This window comes from Pelodiscus sinensis, chromosome 16, assembly GCF_052426305.1.
Source record: "Pelodiscus sinensis isolate ZL-2025 chromosome 16, ASM5242630v1, whole genome shotgun sequence".
NCBI classification, from domain to species: Eukaryota; Metazoa; Chordata; order Testudines; family Trionychidae; genus Pelodiscus; species Pelodiscus sinensis.
This window is the reverse complement of record NC_143067.1, coordinates 1,172,918-1,198,311: the sequence shown is the minus strand read 5'-3', so window position 1 is coordinate 1,198,311 and position 25,394 is coordinate 1,172,918. Positions and strand designations below refer to the sequence as shown.

The 25,394-nt window shown below is 55.3% G+C and overlaps 1 protein-coding gene across 7 annotated transcripts in view; it reads left to right on the top strand.

Annotated features, from left to right (window-relative positions):
- The window catches only part of NSD1 (nuclear receptor binding SET domain protein 1), a 106,122-nt gene that overhangs the window by 35,137 nt on the left and 45,591 nt on the right, over nucleotides 1-25,394 (top strand). For 5 of the 7 annotated variants that reach the window (XM_075918713.2, XM_075918712.2, XM_075918710.2 and 2 more), the window contains 3 exons: nucleotides 811-946; nucleotides 7,744-7,916; nucleotides 13,851-16,365. In XM_075918713.2, coding sequence (XP_075774828.2) covers nucleotides 811-946; nucleotides 7,744-7,916; nucleotides 13,851-16,365 — 2,824 coding nt within the window. The remainder of the gene's footprint in view (nucleotides 1-810; nucleotides 947-7,743; nucleotides 7,917-13,850; nucleotides 16,366-25,394) is intronic. The other 2 variants (XM_075918718.2, XM_075918715.2) reach the window with 1 other exon arrangement.

Genomic DNA, 25,394 nt, shown 5'->3' with positions numbered 1-25,394 from the left:
ATTAGGCCTGGGTGTTCCTGCGTTCCCGGTGTGGCTGGGCAGCAGTCTGTCAGTTAGCAAGTCAGGTGGCTCTGAGTGGATCTTGTCACCGATACTCCCTGAAGTAGCCAGTGGACCTGTGTGTAGCCTGCTAGCACGTGGATCGGGCAGTTTCCTAATGCATAACAGTTCAGGTCCAGCTTCCGGGGGCAGATGTGGCGCGTGTGTGGCTGCCTTTCTGGGGAGCCACATCTCAGCCAGTCACACCCCGATGTTGCTATTTGGTTCCTTTGCATTTTCAGTCTGCCGCTGCTATGAGACTTGCCTTCTCTCTCACGCTTGGGGTTTGGGAGGTCAGGGGCTTCGTCCTGCATTAAACCAAGCTGCAGGAGAAATGGCAACAATCTCGTGATCATACATGCATCCAGTGCAGCATCCAGTGTTTTATCAGCACACTCCATTTCCTATGCGTATCGTCTCCGAGGCAGGTACTGTTCATCTGCTCTTCTGATCACCACCTTCCAGCCAGAAAGATCTCAAGATATTCTGCTTCATGCTCTGTGAACCATGGCATCTGGCTGAGCTGGTTGTAGCAGTGTTGGCAGTGAGCAACGATGTGATGTTTGGCTGTGGTGGATTAGGAAGGAGAGGGTGGTAAGAAATGGTTAGTGTCCTGGGAAAGTTGTAGGAGCAAGAAATATATTAAGGTCTTTTAAAAATAGCAATGTTGCCTCTGGTGTTGTATGTCTTATGACGTTGCAACCAGATGTGAGACTCTTCAAAAGTATCTGTTTGCTTACTTGAGTCCTCCTGTTTGATTTCTGTCCAAAGAATCGAGCCAAGAAGAAACCTGCTCCAGTGAAGTATGAAGTTGGAGATCTAGTCTGGGCTAAGTTCAACAGACGACCATGGTGGCCCTGCACAATCTGTCACGATCCAGTGCTCGACTGTCACTCAAAAATGAAAGGTAATGCGCCCCCCCCCCCCCCACACACACACACAGAGGGGACCAAGTGCCACGGTAGCTGCCGTTTGTTCTTACTAGTAAGACGCATTTGGGCTGCCTTTCACCTGGCAGTGCACAGAGGTTACAAAAGATGGTCCCTGCATGAGAAGCCTACAGACTGAAAGACAGGCACGGCTGTGAGCTAGTGGGCAGGGCGGGGCGATGCGAATGAGTGGGTGAGTGCGTGGCTGGCCTGTACAGCTTTTGGCATTTTAAAACGAGCGCCGATGTAGGCAGAGGCAGGGAGCAGGTAGCATGAGAATGGGGATTGGTGGCACACAGGAGGAGGAGCGCTGTGGTGCCTGGCGTAGCCGGAGGAGAAACTGCCCTTGTTGCACTCTCGGATTTTACATGTACAGCAGTTTAAAGAAGCTGCAGCAGGGGCCTCTTATTCCAGCACACCCTGAATGGGAGGCCTGTATCTTTGAGTGTTTCTTTTTCCTGCTTCCCTCCAGCCTCGCGCTCTCCCTGCATTCCCTTGGTAACTGATACATCTTTGGAATGTCCCAGTGTCTGGGGTAGTGCTCCATATGCAGGACAGGCTGCTCTCTAGGGATGTGTTGCTTCTGCAACTTCTGTGGCCTTCACCCTTCTGGAGAGCTGGGCTCTGAGAGCAAGCAGCATTAGTGGCCATCAGTTCACACTGCTGTGGTCTGCAGCTGCAACCCAAAATGGAGCCCTACAGAAGGTTGAAACGAGGTCCAGTGACAGGATGAGTGTACACACGGAATATAGGATAACGTTAGAGAGGCCATGGCACAAAACAAGATGAAGCGAGCCAGAGACATAAAGGGTAACAAGGGAAATAGTCTAGAAATGCAACAAGGAGTCCTGTGGCACCTTATAGACTAACAGATCTGCTAGTCTAGAAGATGCCACAGGACTCCTCGCTGCATTTGCAGATTCAGACTAACACGGCTACCCCTCTCAGTCTTAGAAATATGTTCCAAGCAAGAGGAAGACCCAGGAGAGGGTAGGACCACTGTTCGTACGGGGAGAAGCAATAACTGAACGTGTAGAAAAGGCAGAAGTGCTAAATTACTTTTGTTTTGGTTTTCACCAAAAAGGTTCTCAGTGATTGGACCTCTGGCACCCTGAATGCCAGTGAAAGTGAGGTAGGGTCAGAAGCTCAAATAGGCAAAGAAGTTACAAGTGACTTCTGCACATTAGATGTCTTCCAGTCACTAGAGCTGGATGAAATGCACCCTAGAATGCCCACGGAGCTGACTGAGAACGTATCGGAGCCATTAGTGATCATCTTTGAAAAGTCCTGGAAGACAGGAGAGATTCCAGAGGACTGGAAAAGGGCAAGTATCCTGCCCATCTCTAAAAAGGGAAGTAAGGATAGCCATGGAGAATTACAGGCCAGCCAGCTTACCTTGGAGCCAGTAATTAAGCAATGGGTTTTGCAAGTACCTGGAAGATAATAAGGTGAAAGGAACAGTCAGCATGGATTTGTAAAGAGCAACCTCATAGCTTCCCGTGGCAGGGTAAGAAGCCTTGTGGACGGGGGCAACAGTCGATGTGGTGTGCTGAGTTCCCTCTAAGCTACGCAGTCACGCAGCACCAGGGCAGTAGCCTGTTAAGTCCTGGTCAGGTCTGTGGTGGGGAATAATGCCTCTCTCCAGCCTCAGACCTGCTGCGGTGGGAGGAGGTGCCTTGCCAGCTCTGGCTCTGCTGTGGCGGGGAGAGGTGTCCTCAATTTGCCCCAACCTGCAGAAGCAGGCCTGACCCTCCCCCCGCTGCTTCTACCCAGCATGAGGCTGCAGACCCCCAGCCTGGGAGCCCTGACATCAGCACCCCTCTGCAGCTAGCAGGAAGGTCCTGGGAGCAGCTGCAGGTCAGAGCAAGGTGGGGGGAAGGGCACCTGAACATACGTTGCAGGCTGTGCAGCTCTGCTAATCGGCAGGGAGGCACGTGACTCTCCGGCAAGGCTGTCCAAGCGCGCAGCTTACAGCACAGATGGGGCATGGCCAAAGTTCCCTCTAAGATTCTCCATCCTTGGGTGGGTCGAAATGTCTTCTGTGCCCCTCACACTGAGTAGTGTGTGGATGTGCACCCCCCAGTGCACCCCCGCCCTGCCTCCAGTGGGCTGCAGTCTGCCGGCATTCCAGCTTGCCAGCACTGCACTCACCTGAAGGTGGCTCGCCCATGCACCCATAGCCTCGCACCCCCAACATCTCTGGGGGGAAGGAGTCAGGTACAGGCTTCCTGGGAAGGGTGGCGGGAGAAGGATTTCAGTTTGTGCCAAGGGAACGGGGCTCCCTAGACTCCCTGTCGGAGATCCACCCCGGAGGAAAGGCCAGAGGCTAGGGGTTAAACAGGCAGGAGGTGAAGAGGAGCAGTCCCGTTCAGTGCCATCCCAGGCAGGCAGAGAGCTAAATACTGGCAGAGGTTAGAAGTGCTGCTGCCCAGGTGCTAGGAGTCTAGGAAGACGGGCAACTTGAGTGCCGGGCCTGGGATGAGGCTGTTGCTCTAGCAGGCACCAGAGACACTGGGTGGAAGGATGCGAATCCCTGGGTCCCGGGAGTGGCTCGGGAGGACAGACTAGGTGGCACGAGTGAGGGAGCGGTGCAGGAGTCAAATCCAGGCCAGCTCTGACATGACCCAAACTGTCACCAGAATCGCTCTGGATGGACGCTCCGTACAAACAGAGAAGTCAATAATAATGGGGGATTTCAGCTGTCTCCCTACTGGCTGCACTGGATGCAAAGATGAAATTTCTAGACCTTCTTAATGACTGTCTTGGGGCTGGTAGTCCTGGAACCTTAGGGATGGTCAGGCAGTTTCAATTTAGTTCTAATTTGGAGCATAGGATGTGGTAATAGTGACCATAATGTAATTCGATTTAAAATCCTTGTAGGTGGAAAAATACCAAAGAAACCTACCACAGTTGCATTTACCTTCAGAAAAGGGTACTACAAAAATGAGGAAGCTAGTTGAACAGAGATTAAAAGGAAAGGTCACACAAGTGAAATGCTTGCAAGACGCATGGGAACTTTTTTATAAAATCATAAAAGGCTCAAACTAAGGGTATATCCCACATTTAAAAAGAAGGGGATCAAAAAGTGCCACCTTGGTGAACCAGAATAAAAGAGGTGGTTAGAGGCAAAAAAAGGCCCCATTTCGAAACGGGAGTGAAGTCCTACTGAGGAGAACAGACAGGAGCATAAGCTCTGGCAAGTCATAGTAAAAATATAATTAGCCAAGCCAAAAAATAACTTGAAGAGCAAATCTCAGACTAAGAAACCAGCAGCAAAATGGAAAGTACATTGGAAACAGGAAGCCTGGTGAACCATCAGTAGGGCCACTGGGCAAACTAAGTGCTAAAGGGGCGGATCGAGGCCTTCACTGCAAAGGTTTGGGGAGATTCTGGCACCTGAGCCCTTTTTAGGTAACACATCTGAGGAGCAGTCCCAGATTGTGGTGTCAGTAGAGGAGCCAAGTGATACAGGAACAAGTGCCCCGGGCCACATGGTATTCACCCAAGAATGCTGAGGGGATTGAAATAACATTGCAGAGCGACTAACCGTGTCTGTCCCAGGTGGCTGGAGGGTCGCCAGGCCCCTGCTCAGTGGGAGGGGAACAGGACATACGCAGTCTTTGGCCTGCCCCAGCTCAGATCCGTATTTGCTGGAAGTCTGTGCTGTGCCCTGTCTGGTGAGTGCGTGAGAGGGCTCAGTGGAATGCCTGGTGCCCGTGCAGGCTGGCGCTGCTGCTGCGCTGTCCGCAGAAAAGCTAGGCACTGACTTGGCCATGGAGACCGAGCAGCCCTGTCCCTGCAGAACAGGGTGGGGAACAAGACTGTAGTGCCTCCCCCTCCCTACACCCTGTGTGTTCTAATGCCCTTAGTCCAGGCCCTTCCACGAGCACTCGGCAGTAACCCAGTGTCGCAAGCCCTCTCCCCCCTCGAGCATGCTGAGCTCATTGAATGCTCTTGGCCAGAAAACCCCTTCTAAGCATTTACATGCTTCCAGTACAGGCAGTCCCCGGGTTACGTACAAGATAGGGACTGTGGGTTTCTTCTTAAGTTGAATTTGTATGTAAGTCGGAACTGGCGTCCAGATTCAGCCGCTGCTGAAACTGACCAGCGGCTGACTACAGGAAGCCCGAGGCAGAGTTGCTCTGCCCCAGGCTTCCTGGAATCAGCCTCTGATCAGTTTCAACAGGCTGAATCTGGACGCCAGTTCTGACTTACATACAGATTCAACTTAAGAACCCCAGGCGTCCCAAGTCAGCTGCTGCTGAAACTGATCAGCGGCTGATTCTGGGAAGCCCGGGGCAGAGCAACTCTGCCTCGGGCTTCCTGTAGTCAGTGCTGGTCAGTTTCAGCAGCGGCTGACTTGGGGACGCCTGGGGCAGAGCAGCTCGGGTGCTGCTGGGTTGCTGCGGTAGCGCCGCTCCTCAGCGCTACTGGACCAATCCACCAGCACCCCAGCTGCTCTGCCCCAGGCGTCCTGATTCAGCCGCTGCTGAAACTGACCAGCAGCGGCTGAATCAGGACGCCTGGGGCAGAGCAGCTGGGGTGCTGCCGGGTTGGTCCAGTAGCGCCCAGAGCGGCGCTGCGGGATCAACCGGCAGCGCCCCAGCTGCTCTACCACAGGCGTCCGGAGAAAAGCCTGGACTACTTGGCGGGGGGCGGGGAGGGGGGCGTACTAGCTGCGGGCCCGCCTCCCCCCCCTCCCCCCTGCCCAGCAGACCAGGGAGGCGGGGGACCGAGACGCACCATGGTCCTGCCGCCCGGGTCCTCCGTGGCTTTGCTCTGCGTCTCCCTGGTCTGCTGGAGACCAGAAGACCAGGGAGATGGGGAGCAAAGCCGCGGAGCATGCTGGCAGCGGGACAGCCGCAGCGCGTCTGGGCTGTCCGCTGCCCGCGTGCTCCGCGGCTTTGCTCTGCTTTGCTCCCTGTCTCCCTGGTCTGTTGGTCTCCAGCAGACCAGGGAGACGGGGAGCAAAGCTGCGGAACATACCAGTAGCGGCGCATCTGGGCTGTCCGCTGCCCACGTGCTCCCTGGCTTTGCTCTCTGTCTCTCTGGTCGGGGAGACGTGGAGCAAAGCTGCGGAGCACGTGGGCAGCGGACAGCCCAGATGCACTGCGGCTGTCCCGCTGCCGGCATCCTCAGAGTCTTTGCTTCCCGTCTCCCTGGTCTGCTGGTCAATAGCTGCTGCCTGGCCAATAGTCGGATCCCCGTAACTCGGGGACTGCCTGTACATGCCTTTGCCTTGTGCTCCCAGGGCATGCAGGGCCAGCGTGCAGCAGTTTGGGTATTGCATGCACAACTTTGCACTCTGTTCCTTAGAGTGCTGCGCTCGCTGCCACCAGCGCTCTGCATCAGTATCAATCTGCTGAACAAGCTGGAAATTAAGGCCTAGGATGGTATTTGACCATTTCCTTTCCTAAATTCCAATACAGAGACAGCTGGACTCACCTGTGAGCGGGTTTAGGAGCAATATTCCCTCTAATCTTTTCCACCCATGTGCAGAATAGTTGTTCTGTACACTGAGGCATGTACGGATGTGCACTACCAATAGACACAAAGAACCTAGCGGGGGGGGGTGCTCTGCTAATCAGCTGGGTGGCATTTGAATCTCTCCTGAGCATCTGCAGTGTACAGGACACGCTGGTTGGGAGATGGTAGTAATATGTGGGGCATTTCCAAATTCAAGGCAGTGGAAAATGTCATGGACTGGGGTATCTGGTCTCTCTCCTATGGAACCTGGTCTTGTGTGCTCTCTTACTCTATGCTGTATGGGCTGCAGTATTGCCACCTGTACTTTGCTGCTTTCGGAGCTGGGCAGCAGCTATTGGCCAGGCAGTATCCTACCAGCAGCAGCTTAGAAGGAAGTCTGGCAATGTCATACCATATCCTGCCAGCCTTATTTCTGCACTGCTGCCTCCAGAGCTGGATGCCTGGAGAGTGGCAACTTGACTGGCCCAGCTCTGCAGGCAGAAGGGTTGCAGTACCATACCAAGCCATCCTTCAGTGCTGCTGCTGGCAGCAGTTCAGCCTTAGCGCTGGGCTCCCAGCTAGCAGCTGCAGCACTCCACTGTCTAGCTCTGAAGGCAGCACGCTGCAAGCAGCAACACAGAAGGGTAGCAGTACCACAGCCGATAGAATAATCTTGTGAACGCCCTCCCCCAAGCTCCTTTTTGGATCAGGACCCTGACAATTACAACACTGTGAAATTTCAGAATTAAATAGCTGAACACATGAAATTTACTATTTCAAAAATCCTATGGCCATGAAATTGACCAAAATGGGCTGTGAATTTAGTAGAGACCTAATACTTTTGATTTATTCATATATTCTCTCAAGCTCACCTTCCTGCAGTTTTTACAACCTTCTAGAGGGCTGGAGAGTGTAAACATTAAGGGGATAAAAATTACGTTGCTTTTTGTATTTCCTGTTACAGAAGGAGATGATTGGGTTGTTTTCACCAAATGATTGGAGCCCAACTACCAAGTCTTTGCTCCAGTGAGAAAGGGTTCCCTAGGCTGTCTATCCACTGTTTAACAGCTATCTCCTCTCCAAGATGCAAAATACTAACCAAAGGCAAGGAAAACTGAGACAAAAGCATGTTCACCGACCTTCTGACTAGGCATTCTCCTAGCGGCATTTGCTTAGGAGTATAGGAACAAGTTATGAAGAGAATGTGTGGCAAACCTACTAATAAACTTGCTTGTCAATTTGTTTCCTTTCCTATGCTACTATGCTGTTTCAAGCAAGACAATAATCCTGTTCAATTTTTTTTAAATAGTTTCCAATCGGAGACCATATCGAGAATACTACGTAGATGCCTTAGGAGACCCTTCTGAGAGAGCCTGGGTCGCAGGAAAAGCGATTGTGCTTTTTGAAGGCAGATATCAGTTTGAAGAGCTACCTATCCTTCGGAGAAGAGGGAAGCAAAAAGAAAAAGGCTACAAGCACAAGGTAAAGCTTCTGTTCTCGGTAGCTTGCATTTGCACAGCAGACTTGTTCTCGTATATCTGGAAATGCGCCCTGAAAATGTTTTTGTGCACTACTAATTGTGAGGGTATGCTGGTGAATTGATTTGCATAATTCCTGTTCATAGTGTTTCAGCCACAAGGATTTTTCCAGACTTCCTCCTATTTCAGGGCATAATGTGTCACTTGTACGTTTCTGCAGAGACCATTCGGATAGTCCCAGTTGGACACGCTCATTTTCATTCCATAGTACAGTTCTGTTGAGGTGAAATGTCAGTGATGATTAAAGGTGTGCTTGAAGTAACTTGCTTTGCTCTCCAGTGACCTCTCCTGGCTGACACTGGGACAGATAATGCGTCTGGCCTGTATGAGAGCATGACACAAAGTACAGTAACTGTGTTTAAGCCAGTAAAAGCACTTAGAGTTCCTCCTGATTTGACTTAGTCTGATTGATGAGGGAGTTGCATACTCTGGCCCCTTGTCTGCGGTGAAGCAGCCTGTGTTTCAAAGGTGCAAGATAATATAATCTGAGCTTCCCGCCCTGCAGCCTTACAAAGGTGGCTGAAGAAATGTCGCAGTGCAGCATTATTACAGTGAAGGCATATACAGAAGGCCAGTGGATGATGGCAAGTGACCAGCCAGAGGGAACCAGCTGTATCTTACTCCGACACTTGAACTGCTGAGAGCAGTGGCTGCTTTGGTAGGGGGTTAGGTTTTGTCGTCTCAGTGTAAATGGTAGGGAAGGGTAATAAAAAGCACCAGAGGTGCACTCCTCTTCGTTGGTTCCGGCAAGGTGGAGGTTGAATTGTGGGATGTACACCACTGTTGAGGTGCAGTGCAGCTGTGTGCCACCAGCAAACCTAGATGCATACATTTTAAAAGTTCATGGCTATGAGAGAGAATTTTAAACCAAGGGCTAATTAAACAGTGCATGGCACTTACCATGAAATCAGATAAAGAAAATTAATAATGCCCTCGGTTTCTATGTATTTTATCACCCTGCCTAAGAACTCCAGCTCAAAACCAGTAAAACGTGGGGTACGGAACGCAGTTTGGATCAAAGGGGTCGCCATGTTAGTTTGGATCTGCAACAACGGCGAGGAATCCTGTGGCACCTTAGACTAACAGATGGATTGGAGCAGACACTTTCGTGGGCTTTTGCTCCAATACATCTGTTAGTCTCTAAGATGCTACGGAATGCAGTTTGGTAAATCAAGCAAAGACATGCCATTAAGTGAAAGCCTAAAAAATGTGCACCAGAGGCCCAGTTTGATACCTACTCCTACCATAGCCCACTGAATCCTCCAGGAAAACTGCTCTCAAACGTTGAGGCATCTGACAAGTATTACTGGCCACTGCAGCCCCAGAGCTTCCTGGGCTTCATTTGCAACTCCGGTTGCCTACATTACCACCCTAGTTCGAGCTAGGGTGGTAGTGTAGACATACCCCTTGACAGGTGGGAAGTTTTTCCTAATGTCCAACCTAAACCTCCCTTGCTGCAGTTTAAGCCCATTGCTTCTTGGCCTGTCCTCAAATGTTTAAGGAGAATAATTTTTCTCCCTCCTCCTTGTGACCATTTTTTAGGTACGTGAAAGCTGCTCTCCTGTCCACTCTCTTTTCTTTTCCAGACTAAACAAGCCCAATTCTTTCAGTCTTCCCTTCTACCTCATGTCTTCTAGACCTTCCATCATTTTTCTTGCTCTTCTCTGGGCCTTCTCCAGTTTGTCCACATCTTAGGCTAGGTTAGAAAATACCAGCATGACACTGCAAATCAAACTGTAAGGCTGTAGTCCATATTCCCAGACAACGCTAAATCCAGACATTTTAAGCCACTGGTAGAGGTAGCATTCCTTTTGGAACCAGATGCATTAACCTGTGTACCAGGTAAGGAATTCTGAAATGCCATCTGATGCAACATCCAGGCATAAACGACTTCCTAAATGGGATTGTAATGAATGTTTGGGGCGGAGAAGAGATGATTATTTGGAGTTTGTTTTAGAATTAACTCCAGGAGTAACTGTTTTCCCAGCCTGTGCTGGGGGAGACAGTCTGAGTCTCGCAGGCCTCCCGCAGACCAGTCAATGGAATCCTCTTCCGTGGAACTCACTCTTTTGCATGCTCACACAGCGTTACTGTTTCCCTCCCTTGAAGTGAACCCATTTACTCCGAATGGCTCCCGTGCTTTGCGCTAGGCAGCAGTCCCATCAGTGGTGTAACCTGGAGGACTGTCCTAGACTTCCCCAAGGCACCATGCAGCTGAATGATGTGTGTTTAGGCTTTCCCTCGTAAGACAGCCCCTGGATGGCTCGTCACTCTTCTACAGCTGCCTTCTCGTCTGTCAGCGCCTGCTGCCCAGAGCTGACACTGCTTCATTGCAGCTCATGGGGGGGCAGATGCTGGAGTGTTTCATGCTCTTCCTGACCAGCCAGCATCCCCGGATACCAACACTTCCACACCACAGGCCCAGGGAAGAGGCTGCAGCCTGCTTGGGACTGCCAGTCCCTATGACGGGGCTGTGCACCCCTGCCTCCAGTTCCTCCCAAGTCAGCTCCTTCCTCAGCCAGCGCGGTTCGGTGGGCAGGGATAGCCCCATCTCTAGCTAACAGAATGAAATCTCGGGGCTGCTTTGGCAGGCCAGGAAATGTCAACAGTGGGAGGCAGAAAAACCAGTTTGACTGATGTTCACGTTTGGTGGCTTTTGCATGCCGAGAGCACTCTTGGTGCCAGCCCTTCCCAGAGTAGCCCACACAGGCCCTGCAGCCATCTTAGCTCCCCGTCTGCCGTGGCTCGCGTCAACCCAGTGGCCAGTTAAATTGAACACCGGTGAGGAGCTGGGCTGTCAGTCATGATCCGATGCCCCAAGGCTCTGCAGGACTAGCCCCAAAGTTCTTTATGCTGTAAATTTCCATTGGCGTCTCTAGGTTTTGCAGTGTACTTCAGTGGGGTTAATCTGGGAGCTTTCCACGACCACCTGCCGATTGGCTTCCCTTCCTTATCGCTTCTGGGGGCGCCTCCAAGGGTTGTTAATTCATGTCGTATCTGGCACAGTGGATGTTTTCTGATAGTCTCCAAGTTTCTTATTTCTTCTTGATCTGGACATTCATGGTGGCTTTCACGCTCGTTCTTAATGCTATACACCACCTTCACTCTCACCGAGAATTCCAGGTCAGATGACACTTCAGAAAGGATTATATAGGTACTGAAGCAATAACACAAGAACCGTACACAACTTAGCTTGCAATGCAGACAAGACAGGCCTTATAGCAAACATCGTAATAAAACTGTGTTCTAAGACAAAGAAATGACTGTACGAAGTTATGGTCTCTTCCAGCCTGAACATGGGGGATGCACTGATCAGCTTACTTGATGCATATCTGCCGATGGCACAAGCTGCTCCTTCGTGCTAATCATGAAGGGTGGCTGGCCAGGTGAAACAGAAGCAAAACATTCTATAGGCCTTCCTGCCTTAAGAATACTACTTGTATTTCGATACAAACATGAATTTTGGCTACAGCAGCAGCATAGCTAGAGCTGCAGAGAGGCAGTTGCTGGAGAAAGTTGCATCCCTCCCTGGCTGCCTCATACAGCCCAGTTGGTGCTAGGAATCCTGGTATGGTCCCCACCCTGATTTCCCTCCAGCACATCACCTTCCTCATGCTTTCTGCAGGGTCAGGAGGCATCTAATTAGTGGACCCTTGTCTGCATGACTCCACTAATTAGGTGCACGGCCCTTTGTACGCAGCTGCCCAGGCACGCACAGTAGCGGGACCTATGCTTCTATACATGCACTTCCCTTTCTCCCAGTTCCTCTTGCGTGGGGGTTATTCCCTCTCTTTGTTCCCAGCCTTCTGTCAGTTGGCCCTGGGTACCCAAGCGTCCAGTCTGCGGCTTGAGTCCAGTGCTGTGAATTGCAGGGGTGCAGTGCTGGAATGTCTGCATCCTTGTAGACCAAATGCATCGCCTCCTTCATATTGTGGGGGCAAGCTAGGGTCTCCTGCAGAGCCACGGAACAGCTGGCTGCTCTGTGCCACTGGGTTACTTCCGCCGCTTAGTCAGGTGAGGTTCTGTAGCTCACCCTTGGCAAGGACGGCAAACTGCTCCCCTGCCCTGGAGCTCAGCCTGTTTCCGGAGTAGTAACGCAAGCCTGACTGAAAAGCTGGCAATGCCCTGGGCACCTTTTTGTGTAGCCGGGTACCGTGCCTCCGATGGAGACGATACCAGACCTTCATCTGCTTTTTACTGCCATGACAAGCTGCTGGGTTTGTACATGGGGGAAGAGGAAGGTTGTGGGGATAGGAAGAGGGAAGGCTGTGGGGATAACGGGGAGGGGAGGGGAGAGGCCATGGGGATACTGGGAAGGGGGAGAAAAGGGGAGGCTGTGGGGAGATTGGGAAGGTGGGAGAGGGGAGGCTGTGGGGATACCAGGGAAAAAGGGAAGGCTGTAGAGATACTGGGGAGGGGGAAGGCCGTGGGGATACTGGGAAGGGAAGGCCGGGGAGGGTGGAGGTCGTAGGTCGTGGGGATACCGGGGAGGGTGGGAAGAGGTGAGGCTGTGGAGAGACCGGGGAGGGGGGAGGTCGTGGGGATACCGGGGAGGGGGGAGGCTGTGGGGATACCGGGGAGGGTGGAAAGAGGGGAGGCCGTGGGGGGAACTAGTTGAGCTATTGCGAATAGAAGGAGGCAAGCAGGGTCACGGTAGAGCGTCCGGTGCTTTCTGCACTCAGTGCTGTAGACAGAGCGGTGCTGAGGCCTCTCTGCCCCAGTGGGGGGGGCGCTCAGTCCGGTCATGCAGGGGGTGGTGCTGGCTGCAATCACAGTTGCTGCATTAGGTGCCTGCTGGGAGGCCAACGTATTCAGTGCCTGAGAGAGGCCACTGTGCCTGGGGCCCTTTTGTCAGCATTCATGGGTTGGGAGGGAATTGCACCCCCTTTCCTGGTAGGAGGTTACTGGACGCGATTCAGGCCTGGGAGTGTTGGGAGGACACGCGTTGCAGAGTGCCGGATGGCTGGTCTTACAGCAGCTGCAGGAGCGCTAGGAAAGCACGCAGGAAGCAGTGTCATCCGTGCAGCTGGGAGCGCGGTGCGCTTGGAGCGCTGGGCGTCTGTGCTCTGTGGACGCGCTGTCCGGGAGCCGTGGGCCAGGAGGTGCCGGCGCGGTGCGCTTGGAGCGCTGGGCGTCTGTGCTCCGTGGACGCGCTGTCCGGGAGCCGTGGGCCGGGAGGTGCCGGCGCGGTGCGCTTGGAGCGCTGGGCGTCTGTGCTCCGTGGACGCGCTGTCCGGGAGCCGTGGGCCGGGAGGTGCCGGCGCGGTGCGCTTGGAGCGCTGGGCGTCTGTGCTCCGTGGACGCGCTGTCCGGGAGCCGTGGGCCGGGAGGTGCCGGCGCGGTGCGCTTGGAGCGCTGGGCGTCTGTGCTCTGTGGACGCGCTGTCCGGGAGCCGTGGGCCAGGAGGTGCCGGCGCGGTGCGCTTGGAGCGCTGGGCGTCTGTGCTCCGTGGACGCGCTGTCCGGGAGCCGTGGGCCGGGAGGTGCCGGCGCGGTGCGCTTGGAGCGCTGGGCGTCTGTGCTCCGTGGACGCGCTGTCCGGGAGCCGTGGGCCGGGAGGTGCCGGCGCGGTGCGCTTGGAGCGCTGGGCGTCTGTGCTCCGTGGACGCGCTGTCCGGGAGCCGTGGGCCGGGAGGTGCCGGCGCGGTGCGCTTGGAGCGCTGGGCGTCTGTGCTCCGTGGACGCGCTGTCCGGGAGCCGTGGGCCGGGAGGTGCCGGCGCGGTGCGCTTGGAGCGCTGGGCGTCTGTGCTCCGTGGACGCGCTGTCCATGAGGTTCCAGTGTATTTGCAGACCCCAGGGCTGGGTACGTGGCATTGTGCTGTATGGTTCTGCTGAATGTCTAGTTGATAGTAATCTTCGTTTTCTCTCCCACATCTAGGTTCCTCAGCGCTTTATGGCGAAGTGGGAGCTCAGTGTTGGCCACGCAGAAGAATTCCTTCTCAAGGGGACTGAGGAACCGAAGGGCAGTCCGAATTCCAGCAAGCTGAGCAGTGAGGATGTGCTCTTGGAGCCCGTCACTAATGGGCCGGTAATGGAGCCGGCCAGGCAGCTGAATGGCTGTTTGAAAGCATTGGCGTTGGGCTCCAAACACTCAGGCAGTGAGAAGGGCAGGGCCTGCCCCGCATTTCCTGTGAAAAAGAGCTCGGAGAGCAGGAAAAGGACGAGAGTAAAAAAGAGCAGCTCCAGACTGGAAGCATCTAGGAGAGAGGCTGGAGAGCAGGTGCCAGAGAACATAGCTAGACGCATGATTGCGGGGGACCTGCCCGATAAGCATGCATCCCATGAGCTGTGCCGGATAGCAAACAGCCTTACAGCCGCCAATGGGGCTGTGGAAAACTACCTGCTCTCTTCCTTTGGGGAAAGACGTTTTGAAAAGACAGCTTTGAAACAGGAGCGGGAGGTGCCTCGCGGCGACTCCCTACAGGACACGCTGACAGTGGATTTGCTTTCCAGCAGCTCTCCAGAGACGCACACAAGCCCCGGGGGCATTCTTTGCTGTTCCAAGTTACAGGTACACTACTCCGCAGCGGACACGGCTATGGAGAAAAAGCAAGATGAATCCGATTCGCTGACTTCCTTCTCAGATGATGGGACTAGCGACCTAGATCTCGAGGACCAAAGTTCTGAGGCAGCCTGCAGTGCCCTGGAGATGAGTGACCCTGCAGATAAGGAAGAAGATGAGTCCTCTCCAGGGCTGTGGGGAGACAGCAGGTGTTCTGAGAGCGAGCCATGGAACAGCAGGAAAAGGTCATCGAGAGATCACAGACCTCCTGGAGGCCCTAGAATTGATGCCGACTCGGTGGATGGGGAGCTCCAAGGAGCAGCCTCGGACACGGAGATGCCCGTTATCGCTCTAGAGTGTTCTTCGGCGGTGAGGAATGCCCACCTTTCCCTTGCAGAGACGCACTCTCCGCCCCAGCTTGGGGCCCAGGAAGGCTCCCACCTTGGGGTTACAAACGAGCTGGATCTACACCTGAAGAACCTCCAAATGCCCCGGCTGAAAAGTATCCGAAGCAAGCCCAAGGAGAGTGCGGCTGGGCTCGGCCCCCCTCTGCTGGAAGAGATACGTGCTGTGAATTGCTGCTCTTCTGACCCTGCCAAAAGTGGCAGAGCCCATAGCCAGGAGCCGCTAAACAGTGTGCGCGACAGAGCCCGGGACTCTGCTGAGCTGGAGACTGCTGTGGTGAAGCACGTCCTGTCGGAGCTCAAGGAGCTGTCCTGTAGGTCCATGGGGGACGAAGCGAGTGACTATGGGGCCCCAAAGACCACAGCCCCTTTACTCTTCTCTTCGGCCTCTGGGCAGAGCCGTTTGCCCATTGAGCCGGACTACAAGTTCAGCACCTTGCTGATGATGCTGAAGGACATGCATGACAGTAAGACAAAAGAGCAGCAGCTGCTGTCGGCTCAGAACATGGCCCCGGGGAGGAATGCTGGCATGGGCAGCTCCTCTGGGAGCAACTCGGCAAGTGGCTTGAAGAATTTGGCTGCAAAAGGGCCCCCTTATAAACTAGAAACAAATGGGGATTGCGTTGTGGAAGCAACACGTCAGCCCCCCGATGCCCGTGAACCCTCCCTTTCGCATGGTGCTACGGCCAAGAGAAATGGGCAGAGTGGTAAGAAAAGGGAGCCCACGGACGCTGCTCTTGCTGGTGCGAATGGCGCAAATTGCATCTCCAGACACCACTGTTCAAAATCTAAGCAGCCCTCCAAGCTAGTAAATAATGCCGTGTTGGTCAGGAAGGATTTCAAGCTAGCAGCGCTGAGGAAGCCACCCAGTCAGGTCTCTGGAAGTCTGCGTGGGGATACGCAGGGCACGGGGGCCAGTCGGGCTGGCGATGGAATAGAAGAAACGGCAAGGAAAGCTCCCGAGCTGCTGGCACACTCCACTGATGAAGACTCTGCGTGTTCGTCGGATGATAATTTAGACCCTCTCAGGGAGAGGCCTGAACCTGATAAAAATACTGAGAGTTGCACGTCTGCTGAAAATGGTGAGGGCCTAGACTTGGATTCCGAAGTGAATAGCGAAAGCTCCCTGGGGGAGGAGTCTAACGGGGTGACCCACGTAGCACCCAAGAAGCGCTGGCAGCGGTTCAACCAAAGGAGTGCTCGAACCAGTCGGCACGCCCATAGACCTAGGGAAGAAGAGTGCTCCAGGGCCAGCCTGGGGGGCCTGAATTCTAGTGACATTTCCCGAAGGGGAAAGGAGTGCCTGGAGCGCAGATCTCCCCGCCCTTCCCCGGGGCTCGAGGGAGACCTGCCAGGCCAGGACTGGGCGCATCACTTAGACTTAGTTGTGAAAAGCTTGAGTGTGTGTGATAAGCCAGACGATGCTGCGATGCTTTCAGACTCGGAGCTTTCCCGCTTTGCTTCCCAGTCTGAGTTCTCGTCACAAGGTAAGGAGCTTGGTGTACACCTACGGAAGCGCGTGTGGCCACGCACGTGTGCACTCTGTAACCCTGCACTTTGAAACCACAGCCCATCCTGTTATTGCCTGGGCCGCACCGGGCATTGTGGGCACCAGGCCGCTGGTGCTGCGTGGTGGGCAGCTCCAGGAAAGCACGGAGCAGAGAGGTGCTTTGAGTACCCGGTGACTCGCTCGGGCTAAAAGCGGACCTACGTGATGGTGAAAGTAGCGTCTCCGTAGTGTGACCAGCCGCTCCTTGTCTCCTCCCTCTGCCTCTCCCTCTCCCTCTCCCTGCAAGGTCCCAGCTGGGACGTAAGTAGGCAGACTGGGTGCAGGAGGTCAGGAGGGAGCAGGGTCTGCTCTTGGACAGGTTGGTTGTGGCCCCCAGCTGAGCCTAGCCACCACGTGTGCTTTGTTGTGTAGGTCTCAGCAAGGACTGATGCCCCATCTCTGTTAGGGTGGGAGTTCGTTATGACAAGGGGTCCACTAGGAGGCCTGTGCAGCCCTGCCAGGCTCAGGAGGGGCTCAGTGGCGGCCACTCCGCCCCCCTGCACCGAGACACAGGCGATGATAAAAGTCCTGGAGCAGGGCGACAGTGAACCCCGAAGGCCCTAGCTCTGGGAGGGTAACAGGCAACTGGACAGTTCAGTGCCCAGACCCTGGATTGGGGTGGGCGGCAGGGAAACGCACGCAAATAGTTCAGGGCCTGCTGCTCAGGTGGGGGGCTGGCGGGGAGATCCTGCGGTACGGGAACAGCCAGAGGGAAGATCCCCACCCAAGAGCGGGGTGCAGGGGGGGACGCAAGCCCACTCGCTGCACTGTGTCCCGGCCCAGGGCCCTAGCAGCAGCAGAGCAGTCGGCTGCTGGGTTGGGGGACCCGTACTGCAACACGCTGACCTGCCAATGGGGCCAACTGTCCCTGGGCTGCTTCCATTACCCCCTCCGGCTGTACCTGGGTCCAGTGCAGTCCTCTGGGCACCGTTGTCCCAGAGCCTCCGGCCGGTCCTCCAGTGTGGGCCCTGTGGCCCCGGCCAGCCCTCGGCTTCCCCAGAGTCCAGCTCCTCGCTTGGGGATGCAGGGGAGACTTCTGGCTTCCTTGGTGGCTGGGGCCTGGCTGGCCTTTTATATCCCTGGCCCTGCCTCCTGGCTTCCTGTCAGGTGGGTTGCCAGGCCAGGTGCTCCCACCAAGGCTCTGAGAGCGCTCGGCCCCGCGGCAGGCTGGTTTTGGAGTGGACAGAGCTGTTGGCATTAGGGGTATAAGAGAAGCCGAGTAGTTGGCAGACCCCTCCCCAGGACGAGCCAGCCGTGGCTCTGCTGCTGGCCCATCCCGCTCACACCGGCAGGCAGGGAGGGGCCGGGAACCAAGGACTGAAGCCCGGGAACTCGGCACTCCCAGGCTGGACTACGGGAGATGCGGGCTCCCCTCACTGGCCAGACTGGTGCGCTCTGTGGCGTGCTGGGCCGATGCTGCCGGCGGCGCTGGGCAGGCGGGGACAGCGCCTTGGGCCAGGCTGGGTGCTCGGGGAGCCCGGACGCATCCCACAGGCACCTGGGCGGAGGCTCCGGCAGCCAGGCCAGTGTGGCTAGGCTCACTGTCAGCTTGAGTCACCCAGGCTGGGCGCTGAGCGCTGCACACCAGCGTTGCTGGGGCTTTGGCCAGGGAGGGCAGGCGCTGTGTGGCTCAGCCCGAAGGGGCAGAGCAGGGCAAGTGGCCAAGAGGGGCTCCCATGGGTGCGGGCAGTGCTAGGGTTGCGGCTCAGCCTCCACTGTCCACCTGTCCTGGCCCTGCAATTCCCTGCTGGGCTCTGCCTGCCCTGTGCGGCGTCTGGATGCCATTTCCTGGCGTGTTGGGGAGCCCGCCCCCCTGAAATGGCTTTGGCAGTTTGCTCCGTGGGGCTGGAGGCGCCCCTCGTCGACTCAGTGCTGTCTTCCCGGGACCCGGCCAGCCCGCCCGGGCTGCTGTGGCCCTTCGGCTTCCCCTCCCAGCGGCGGGATGTGCGCGGTGGTCCCCGCCTCCTCCCAAGCCGCCAGGGCCTGGATGGGAAGGGGATTAAATGAGACGTGCTGGGAAGCCGCATTCCAGATCAAACGCACATGCGGGCTGGGCTCGCCCAGAGCGTTTCGCTGCCCATGGGGCTGCTGGGAACCGGGCGGCTGGCGCGCCCAGCTCTTCTTACACGTAACCTGCAGCGGGGTAGCTCCCAGAAGGTTGCAACCCTGTTGACTCCTCGTGTAGTCGATAGAAATTCTGCCAGCTGTGTGATTAGCTGAGTACTCGTTTCGTAGCATCTCTGTTGGCATTCCTGTAATCCGTGGGGTGAGCCCGGAGCAAGCCGCATGGGTGTGGGGGCTGCATTAGTTCTGGAAGCGACTGGGTAGGCAGCAGGAAGCCTCAGCTCAGGGGAGGTGTCTGTAGGGATGGAAGGTAGGTCTATGGGGCTCCCGTTGTTCAGCACTTTGGAAAAGTTGGACATGCCGGAGGAAGTTCGGTGCTGCTCTTCTGGTGTATCCGAGGCAGTTTTGTCTGCAGATCCACACTTCCACTGGTGATGCAGGAAGCAGAAAGAACCCTGCTTGACTTTCAGATCCCTGAGCAAGCTGTAAGGTGTTGGGCTTGGTACCTGTGACGGCGCGTCGGGCTCCCCCGACCCTGCACCCCGGAGCAGCCAGAGCAGATTGCGCCAGCAGTAGAACAGGGGGGTTATTGCTCCTCCAAGATACAGCCCAGACGTGGGGTGATTACAGGGTTCAGGGCCAGGGTGGTTCAGACCCCTTGGGTTAGGGCCCATCACCCCTAGCCCCGGCCTCAGCAACTTCAGTCTGTCTCCCTCCTGGTTCCAGCCCCAGACTGCCCCTTCCCCCACCACACTCTTCCTTTGTCCAGCTTCTTCCCTTAACTTGTCGAACTGGTTTTAGCCACCGCCCTGGGGTGGTAGGGCGCCCCCTGCTGGGCCGTGCTACAGACAGCTGCCAGCGGGGGTCCCCCACAGCCCACGCATAGCGACCAGCAAGGTACTAACACTACACCGCAGTACCATGTGACAGATTATAGATCAAATGAACATACAGTGCACTTGAAATGACTTACAAACTGTCTAGCTGATAGAAAAATGCAGGACAATGTAGCACTTTAAAGACTAACAAGATGGTTTATTAGGTGATGAGCTTTCGTGGGCCAGACCCACTTCCTCAGATCAAATAGTGGAAGAAAGTAGTCACAACCATATATACCAAGGGATACAATTTAAAAAAAAATGAACAAATATGAAAAGGACAAATCACATTGCAGAACAGGAGGGGGATGCGGGGGGTGTGTGTGAAGGAAGGTAAGTGTCTGTGAATTGATGATATTAGAGGTAGGGAGAGTGGGATGTTTGTGAATTAATGGTATTAGAGGTGATAATTGGGGAAACTGTCTTGGTAATGGGTGAGATAGTTCAAATGTTTAAGTCCTTGTTTGAACTATCTCACCCATTACCAAGACAGTTTCCCCAATTATCACCTCTAATACCATTAACTCACAAACGTCCCACTCTCCCTACCTCTAATATCATCAATTCACAGACACTTACCTTCCTTCACACCCCCCCCCCCCCGCATCCCCCTCCTGTTCTGCAATGTGATTTGTCCTTTTCATATTTGTTCATTTTTTTAAATTGTATCCTTTGGTATATATGGTTGTGACTACTTTCTTCCACTATTTGATCTGAGGAAGTGGGTCTGGCCCACAAAAGCTCATCACCTAATAAACCATCTTGTTAGTCTTTAAAGTGCTACATAGTCCTGCATTTTGCTTCAACTACCCCAGACTAACACGGCTCCATTTCTATCACTATTCTAGCTGATAGGTCTCCAAATGTAATTGTGGTCAGGGAATCCGCATTGAATGGGGTGTTTTTGGCAGCATCCTGCAAGGATCCGTTCTTGGCTCCCTGCTTTTTAACATTTGTATTGGTCACCTGGAAGAAAACACAGAATCGTCACCAGCAAAGTTTGAGTTAGCACGCTGCTTTAATACTGGCTCCAGTTCTGGTGTCCTGTCAGTCAAGAGGCATGTTCCTAAATTGAAGAGCCCCCAGAATGAGTGAGCAGTTAGAAAACATACCCGGCTGCTTGTTTCCAGTCTAGCAGTACCTCCATAGAGAACAGGGATCTAGCGATGGGCTCTCCAGTCTAGCAGGACAGTAAACTTCCGATAATCCAGCACCTTTAGGACCCAGGGGGTGCCGGATTATCAGATATGCCGGACTATCAGGGGCGGGGGGGGCTATGAGGGGTCTGGAGTGGGGTGGGAAGGGATGCCACCCCAGACCCCTCATAGCCCCCCCTTACAATAGTCCGGCTTTGCTCCAGGCATCCCTGATTCAGCCGCTGCTGGTCAGTTTCAGCAGCAGCTGAATCGGGGATGCCTGCAATAGAGCAGCTGGGGTGCTGCTGGGTTGGTCCCGCAGCACCGAGGGGCGGCGCTACGGCACCAACCCAGCAGCACTCCAGCTGCTCTTGGGGACGCCTTGGACAGAGCAGCTGGGGTACTGCCCAGTTGGTTCCGTAGCGCTGCCCCTCGAGGCTGCGGGACCGACCCGGCAGCACCCCAGCTGCTCTTGGGGACGCCTGGGGCAGAGCAGCTGGAGTGCTGCCGGGTTGGTCCCACAGCGCCAAAGGACGGCGCTGCGGGACCAACCCGGCAGGACCCCAGCTGCTCTGCCCCAGGGGTCCCCAAGTCAGCCGCTGCTGAAACAGATCAGCGGCTGATTCCAGGAAGCCCCGGGCAGAGCTACTCTGCCCGGGGCTTCCTGGAATCAGCCGCTGATCTGTTTCAGCAGCAGCTGAATCGGGGACCCCGGGGGCAGAGCAGCTGGGGTCCTGCCGGGTTGGTCCCGCAGCCCCGAGGGGCAGCGCTACGAGACCAACCCGGCAGCACCCCAGCTGCTCTGCTCCCGGCTTCCCCGATTCAGCTGCCTGTCAGTTTCAGCAGCAGCTGAATGGGGGAAGCCTGTCTGGCTGCCCCAGCACTTCTGGGTTCCTGATGGTGCCGAACCATCAGGAGTCCCGGAGCATTGGATGCTGGACTAATGGAGTTTTACTGTACCTCCATAGAGAACAGGCATCCGGCGATGGGCTCTTCAGTCTAGCAGCCAGAGGAGTAATGCTAGGCCAGCAGGAAGGGTCAAATTTCTCACAGTGCAGTTACCCATTGGAAGATTTCCCAAGGGTTGTGGATTCTCCTCTACTGCTGGACTGGGTGTTTCTTCTAGAAGATCTGCTCTGAGACTTCCTTGGGGGAAGTTCTCTGGCCTGGCTTCTGCTGGAGGTCACATTGTCCCTGCTGGTTTGACCATTAGGAAAGCAGCAGATTGACTTGCATCCTCGAGCCGTAATGAACGTGGCACCTCCGCTAGGCCAGGTCCACACGGAGCTAGATGGGAGTGTGGAGGGACCCTTCCCTGGAACCGAGCGCTGGTCAGACTGCCGCCCAGTGCTAAGCAGAGGCAAGGGCAGAGTGTGCTGATGATCACTTCCAGCCTAGCAGAAGGCTCGACCCTCCATTCCTGGATGTGAGGGGTTTACAGTCCTCTCTGTGTCAAGCCCAGTTCGTGTTTCCTGTTCTATATTTATCTTTAGCCCACTGCTTGCGTTACTCTCCGTACAATTGTCTGTGTGTCTCGCACTTTGTGCAGCCAGCTGAGAGGAGTAATACGCTGGGGACGGGAGGGTCAGACAGGGTCCAACACAACTGGCTTCGTCCAGGGAGCAACTGTAAATTAAAACCTCTTTCAATAAAAGTTATTTGGTGGCAGTAAAAAATCTTTAGTGTTTTGTCCTTCCTTGTAAAGACCCAGTTCCCCAAATGGCATTGTGTGTCGGCAGGAGAGGGCTCCCGCTGACAGTGCAACCTTCCCGCTCGCTTGCGGCCAAGCGTTGTCGTTCCTTGGGAGAGCGAGCAGGGGAGGAGGCTTGAGCACCCATAGACAGCGAAAGCTTGGTCCAGCTAATGCCAAAGTGGACGTGGCCTTGCTCTTAGCTCATAGCCATCCCGGAGGCGTGAGCCCGCTGTTCATTAGTGCTGATTGCTTAGCAGTGTGGGCATATCTAAGGCTCCATAGTCGTCGGCTGAAGAAGAGGCGTGTGCCCCTGAAAGCTCATGGACCCCCCTGTGTGTTTTTGGTCAGTCTCCAGGGCACGGCTGTGACACTTGAGAGTTAGACTAACTCGGCTGCCCCTTTGGGACAGTCTGAGGCGGGGAAGGGAATCAGTGTTGGCAGGGAGGCAGTACCTTGGGGCCCTCTTGTCGAGTGGATCACTGCTGTTGCGCCGCCCACATTTCAAAGCCTTCCGCTTTCTCTGGGCAGGGGGCTGGACGCTGGACTTCATGACCTCTCGGTCCCAGGATTCGATGAAGGGTTGAGCGTTAAAGCACATAACGTGGCAGCTGTCGCTGTTGTCATGTGGGCTGTACAAATGGCCACTTCCCAGGGTGAGTGCCCCAGGGACTCGGGGGCTGAGCCCGGTTTGATCTGCATCACAGCAGTTGTTTGCATCTACCTCAGGCAGTCATGTCACCTAGACAGGCTTTAAATGGCTGGGATTTGCTCTGGAACTGTGGGCTCAGCTGACTGAGTTTGGGTCCCGAACCCCTGCCCTGCACCCTCCCTTTACCGAGTGTCAGAGCAATCCGACTAAGGGTGCTGGCTGAGAACAGAGCCTTAACTGCATGGCCTTAACTGCGTCATGCTCCTGCACAACTGGGCTTCCAGGCGGTGCCCTAAGCTGCAGTGTTTGTGCCCTTGCTTCGCGGGGAAGAGCGCCGTTGTGCCAGGAAGGGAAGAGGGCACCGACGAAGTTACTAGCTGCTGGTATTTTTAAGGCGGTCCTTGAGCGGGCGAATGAGGTGATTGGGCTGTACAGGTCCATGCTAGGCGCTAACCCACTGCCCCTTTTTGTAGTGCAGCCGTACAGGCAGTGCGCAGGGTGAGCATGGTGCGGTGAGACGTGCTTGCCTTCCAGGCCAGTTGTGCCCCAGGGCCCGGACCCCACCTGGTCGCTGCTGCCTACTGCTGAGAGCTGATGGAAGCCTGCCGGGCTTGTCGCTCCATGTGTGGGTAAGATAGGGCTTTGACCGGGGGTGGGTATGACGCCCAGAAATGCTGTCCGGCCTCCCGCCGTCCTGGCTTCATGAAGTGCCTCTTAAGAGAAGTGAAGAGCCTCCTACGCACGAAGGCGTGTTCCTGAGGTTCGGAGCCTTGGCGAGACTGAAGCCACCTGACTGATGAGCAGTGGGACTCTCCTGAGACGGCTGTTGACTGACGGAACGATGGGGAAGGGTAGAAGGCCATTGCTCGCCCTGCATCAGCATCTCCCAAAGGGCGCAGAGGAGAAGGAAGCGCCAGCCTCCCTCTTAGTCGAAATCGTAGACATCAAGTCCAGGCCCCTGCTCCCACGGCAGGACCTAGCACCATCTAGCCCACCCCGGTAGATGTGTCTAACCTGCTCTTCAGTATCTCCAGGGATGGACATTCCACAACCCCCCAGGCAATTGATTCCAGGCTTTAACCCCCCGACAGGCGGGAAGCTTTTCCTAATGTCCATCCTAAACCTCCCTTGCCCCAGTTTAAGCCCATTGCTCCTTGTCCTGTCCTCAGAGGCCAAGGAGAACAATTTTTTTCCCTCCCCCTTGTAACATGCTTAGGTACTTGAAAACTGCTGTCACGTCCCCTCTCAAGCCCAGTTCTTTCAGCCTTCCCTCAGCTCTGAACCGGAGCTCTTCACTGCTGCACAGCAGGTGTACTCAGCACAGGCTGTTCGGAGTCTTGTCAAAGGGCTCACCAAGAACTTGAGAGCTGGCTGAAGCACTCCCTGGACTTTCAGTGCTGCTGGTCAGTGAGGCGTGGAGCACTGGAGGCGTTCCAGAAAACTGAGGCAGCAGTATTTACAGAGACTGCATGGGCTAACCTGAGTAGTTGTAGGCTGGAACCCTTCAAGAACATGGAGCTGCTGGTATGGGTTGCATTGTAAAGAATGGAAGGGTGGCAGCAAGTAACAAATGCAGATCGACATTGGCTTCTGGTAATTAAATCCTGCCAAGCTAACTGTCTTTGTCTGTAGGATTACAGGCTCTGCTGGGAAGGACGGTAGTGTGGTTTTAACAGACTGCGTTGGGACCACTGAGCAGTTAGATCTAACCAGTACCTGGCACACGATCAATGGATGAAAACGATATAAGCGAAAGGTCTCAACTTGTAGTAGTAAAGGCAATTCTCCATTAGGGGGTGCGGCGTAGGGATGTGAGCGTCTAGTCACTTCCCCCACCCTTGCTGGGGGGGAGGAGAGGGTGCTTCAAAGCAGCAGCACCACGTGGAGCTCGGGGTCTGCCGCTTTGAAACGCTGCATGCAGCCCCAGGCCAGCTGGGGACTCCCCTGCTGATCCCGGGCTCCATGCGGTGCCGCCGCTTTGAAACGCCACAGGGAGCATGGGGCTTGCGGGAGACTGCTTGAGTTCCCTGCTGGCCCTGTCTCCCTGCAGTGCTTTTGCTGCAGTGTAGCAACAGCCCTGGCGGAGGCGCCTGCTGGACTAGTGGACTAGTTGCTGGAAAGGGCACTGACTATTTGATTAGCCACTTCCTCGACATTTTACATCCCTAGTGCGGCAGGTGTCGGTGACTGGCAATGTTCCCCAGTGACTGGGAAGGAAGTGCCTGTTAATGTGGGCCGATGCCCCGCAGATTGGGGAGTGGTCCCTGAGAGAGTGCGGCCTGTCCTTTGTGAAGTGAGGCCGCAGGTGCTTGACTAAATCGTACGCCTGGGAAGACCGGCTGTGGTCCATACCGACCCACTGGGGGCTCTGCTGGGTGACCGGAACCGGAACATGGCCCTCAATCAGCTGACCAGGAACGTGCCCCCCTCCCCCCCCCCCCCCCCCCCCCCCCCCCCCCCGGTGAGAGGCTGTGGCTCAGGGCTAAGGGTGCATAGATGGGCAGATCTCGATTAAGAGCAGAGAGGTCAGCCCCCCCTTCCGGTTAT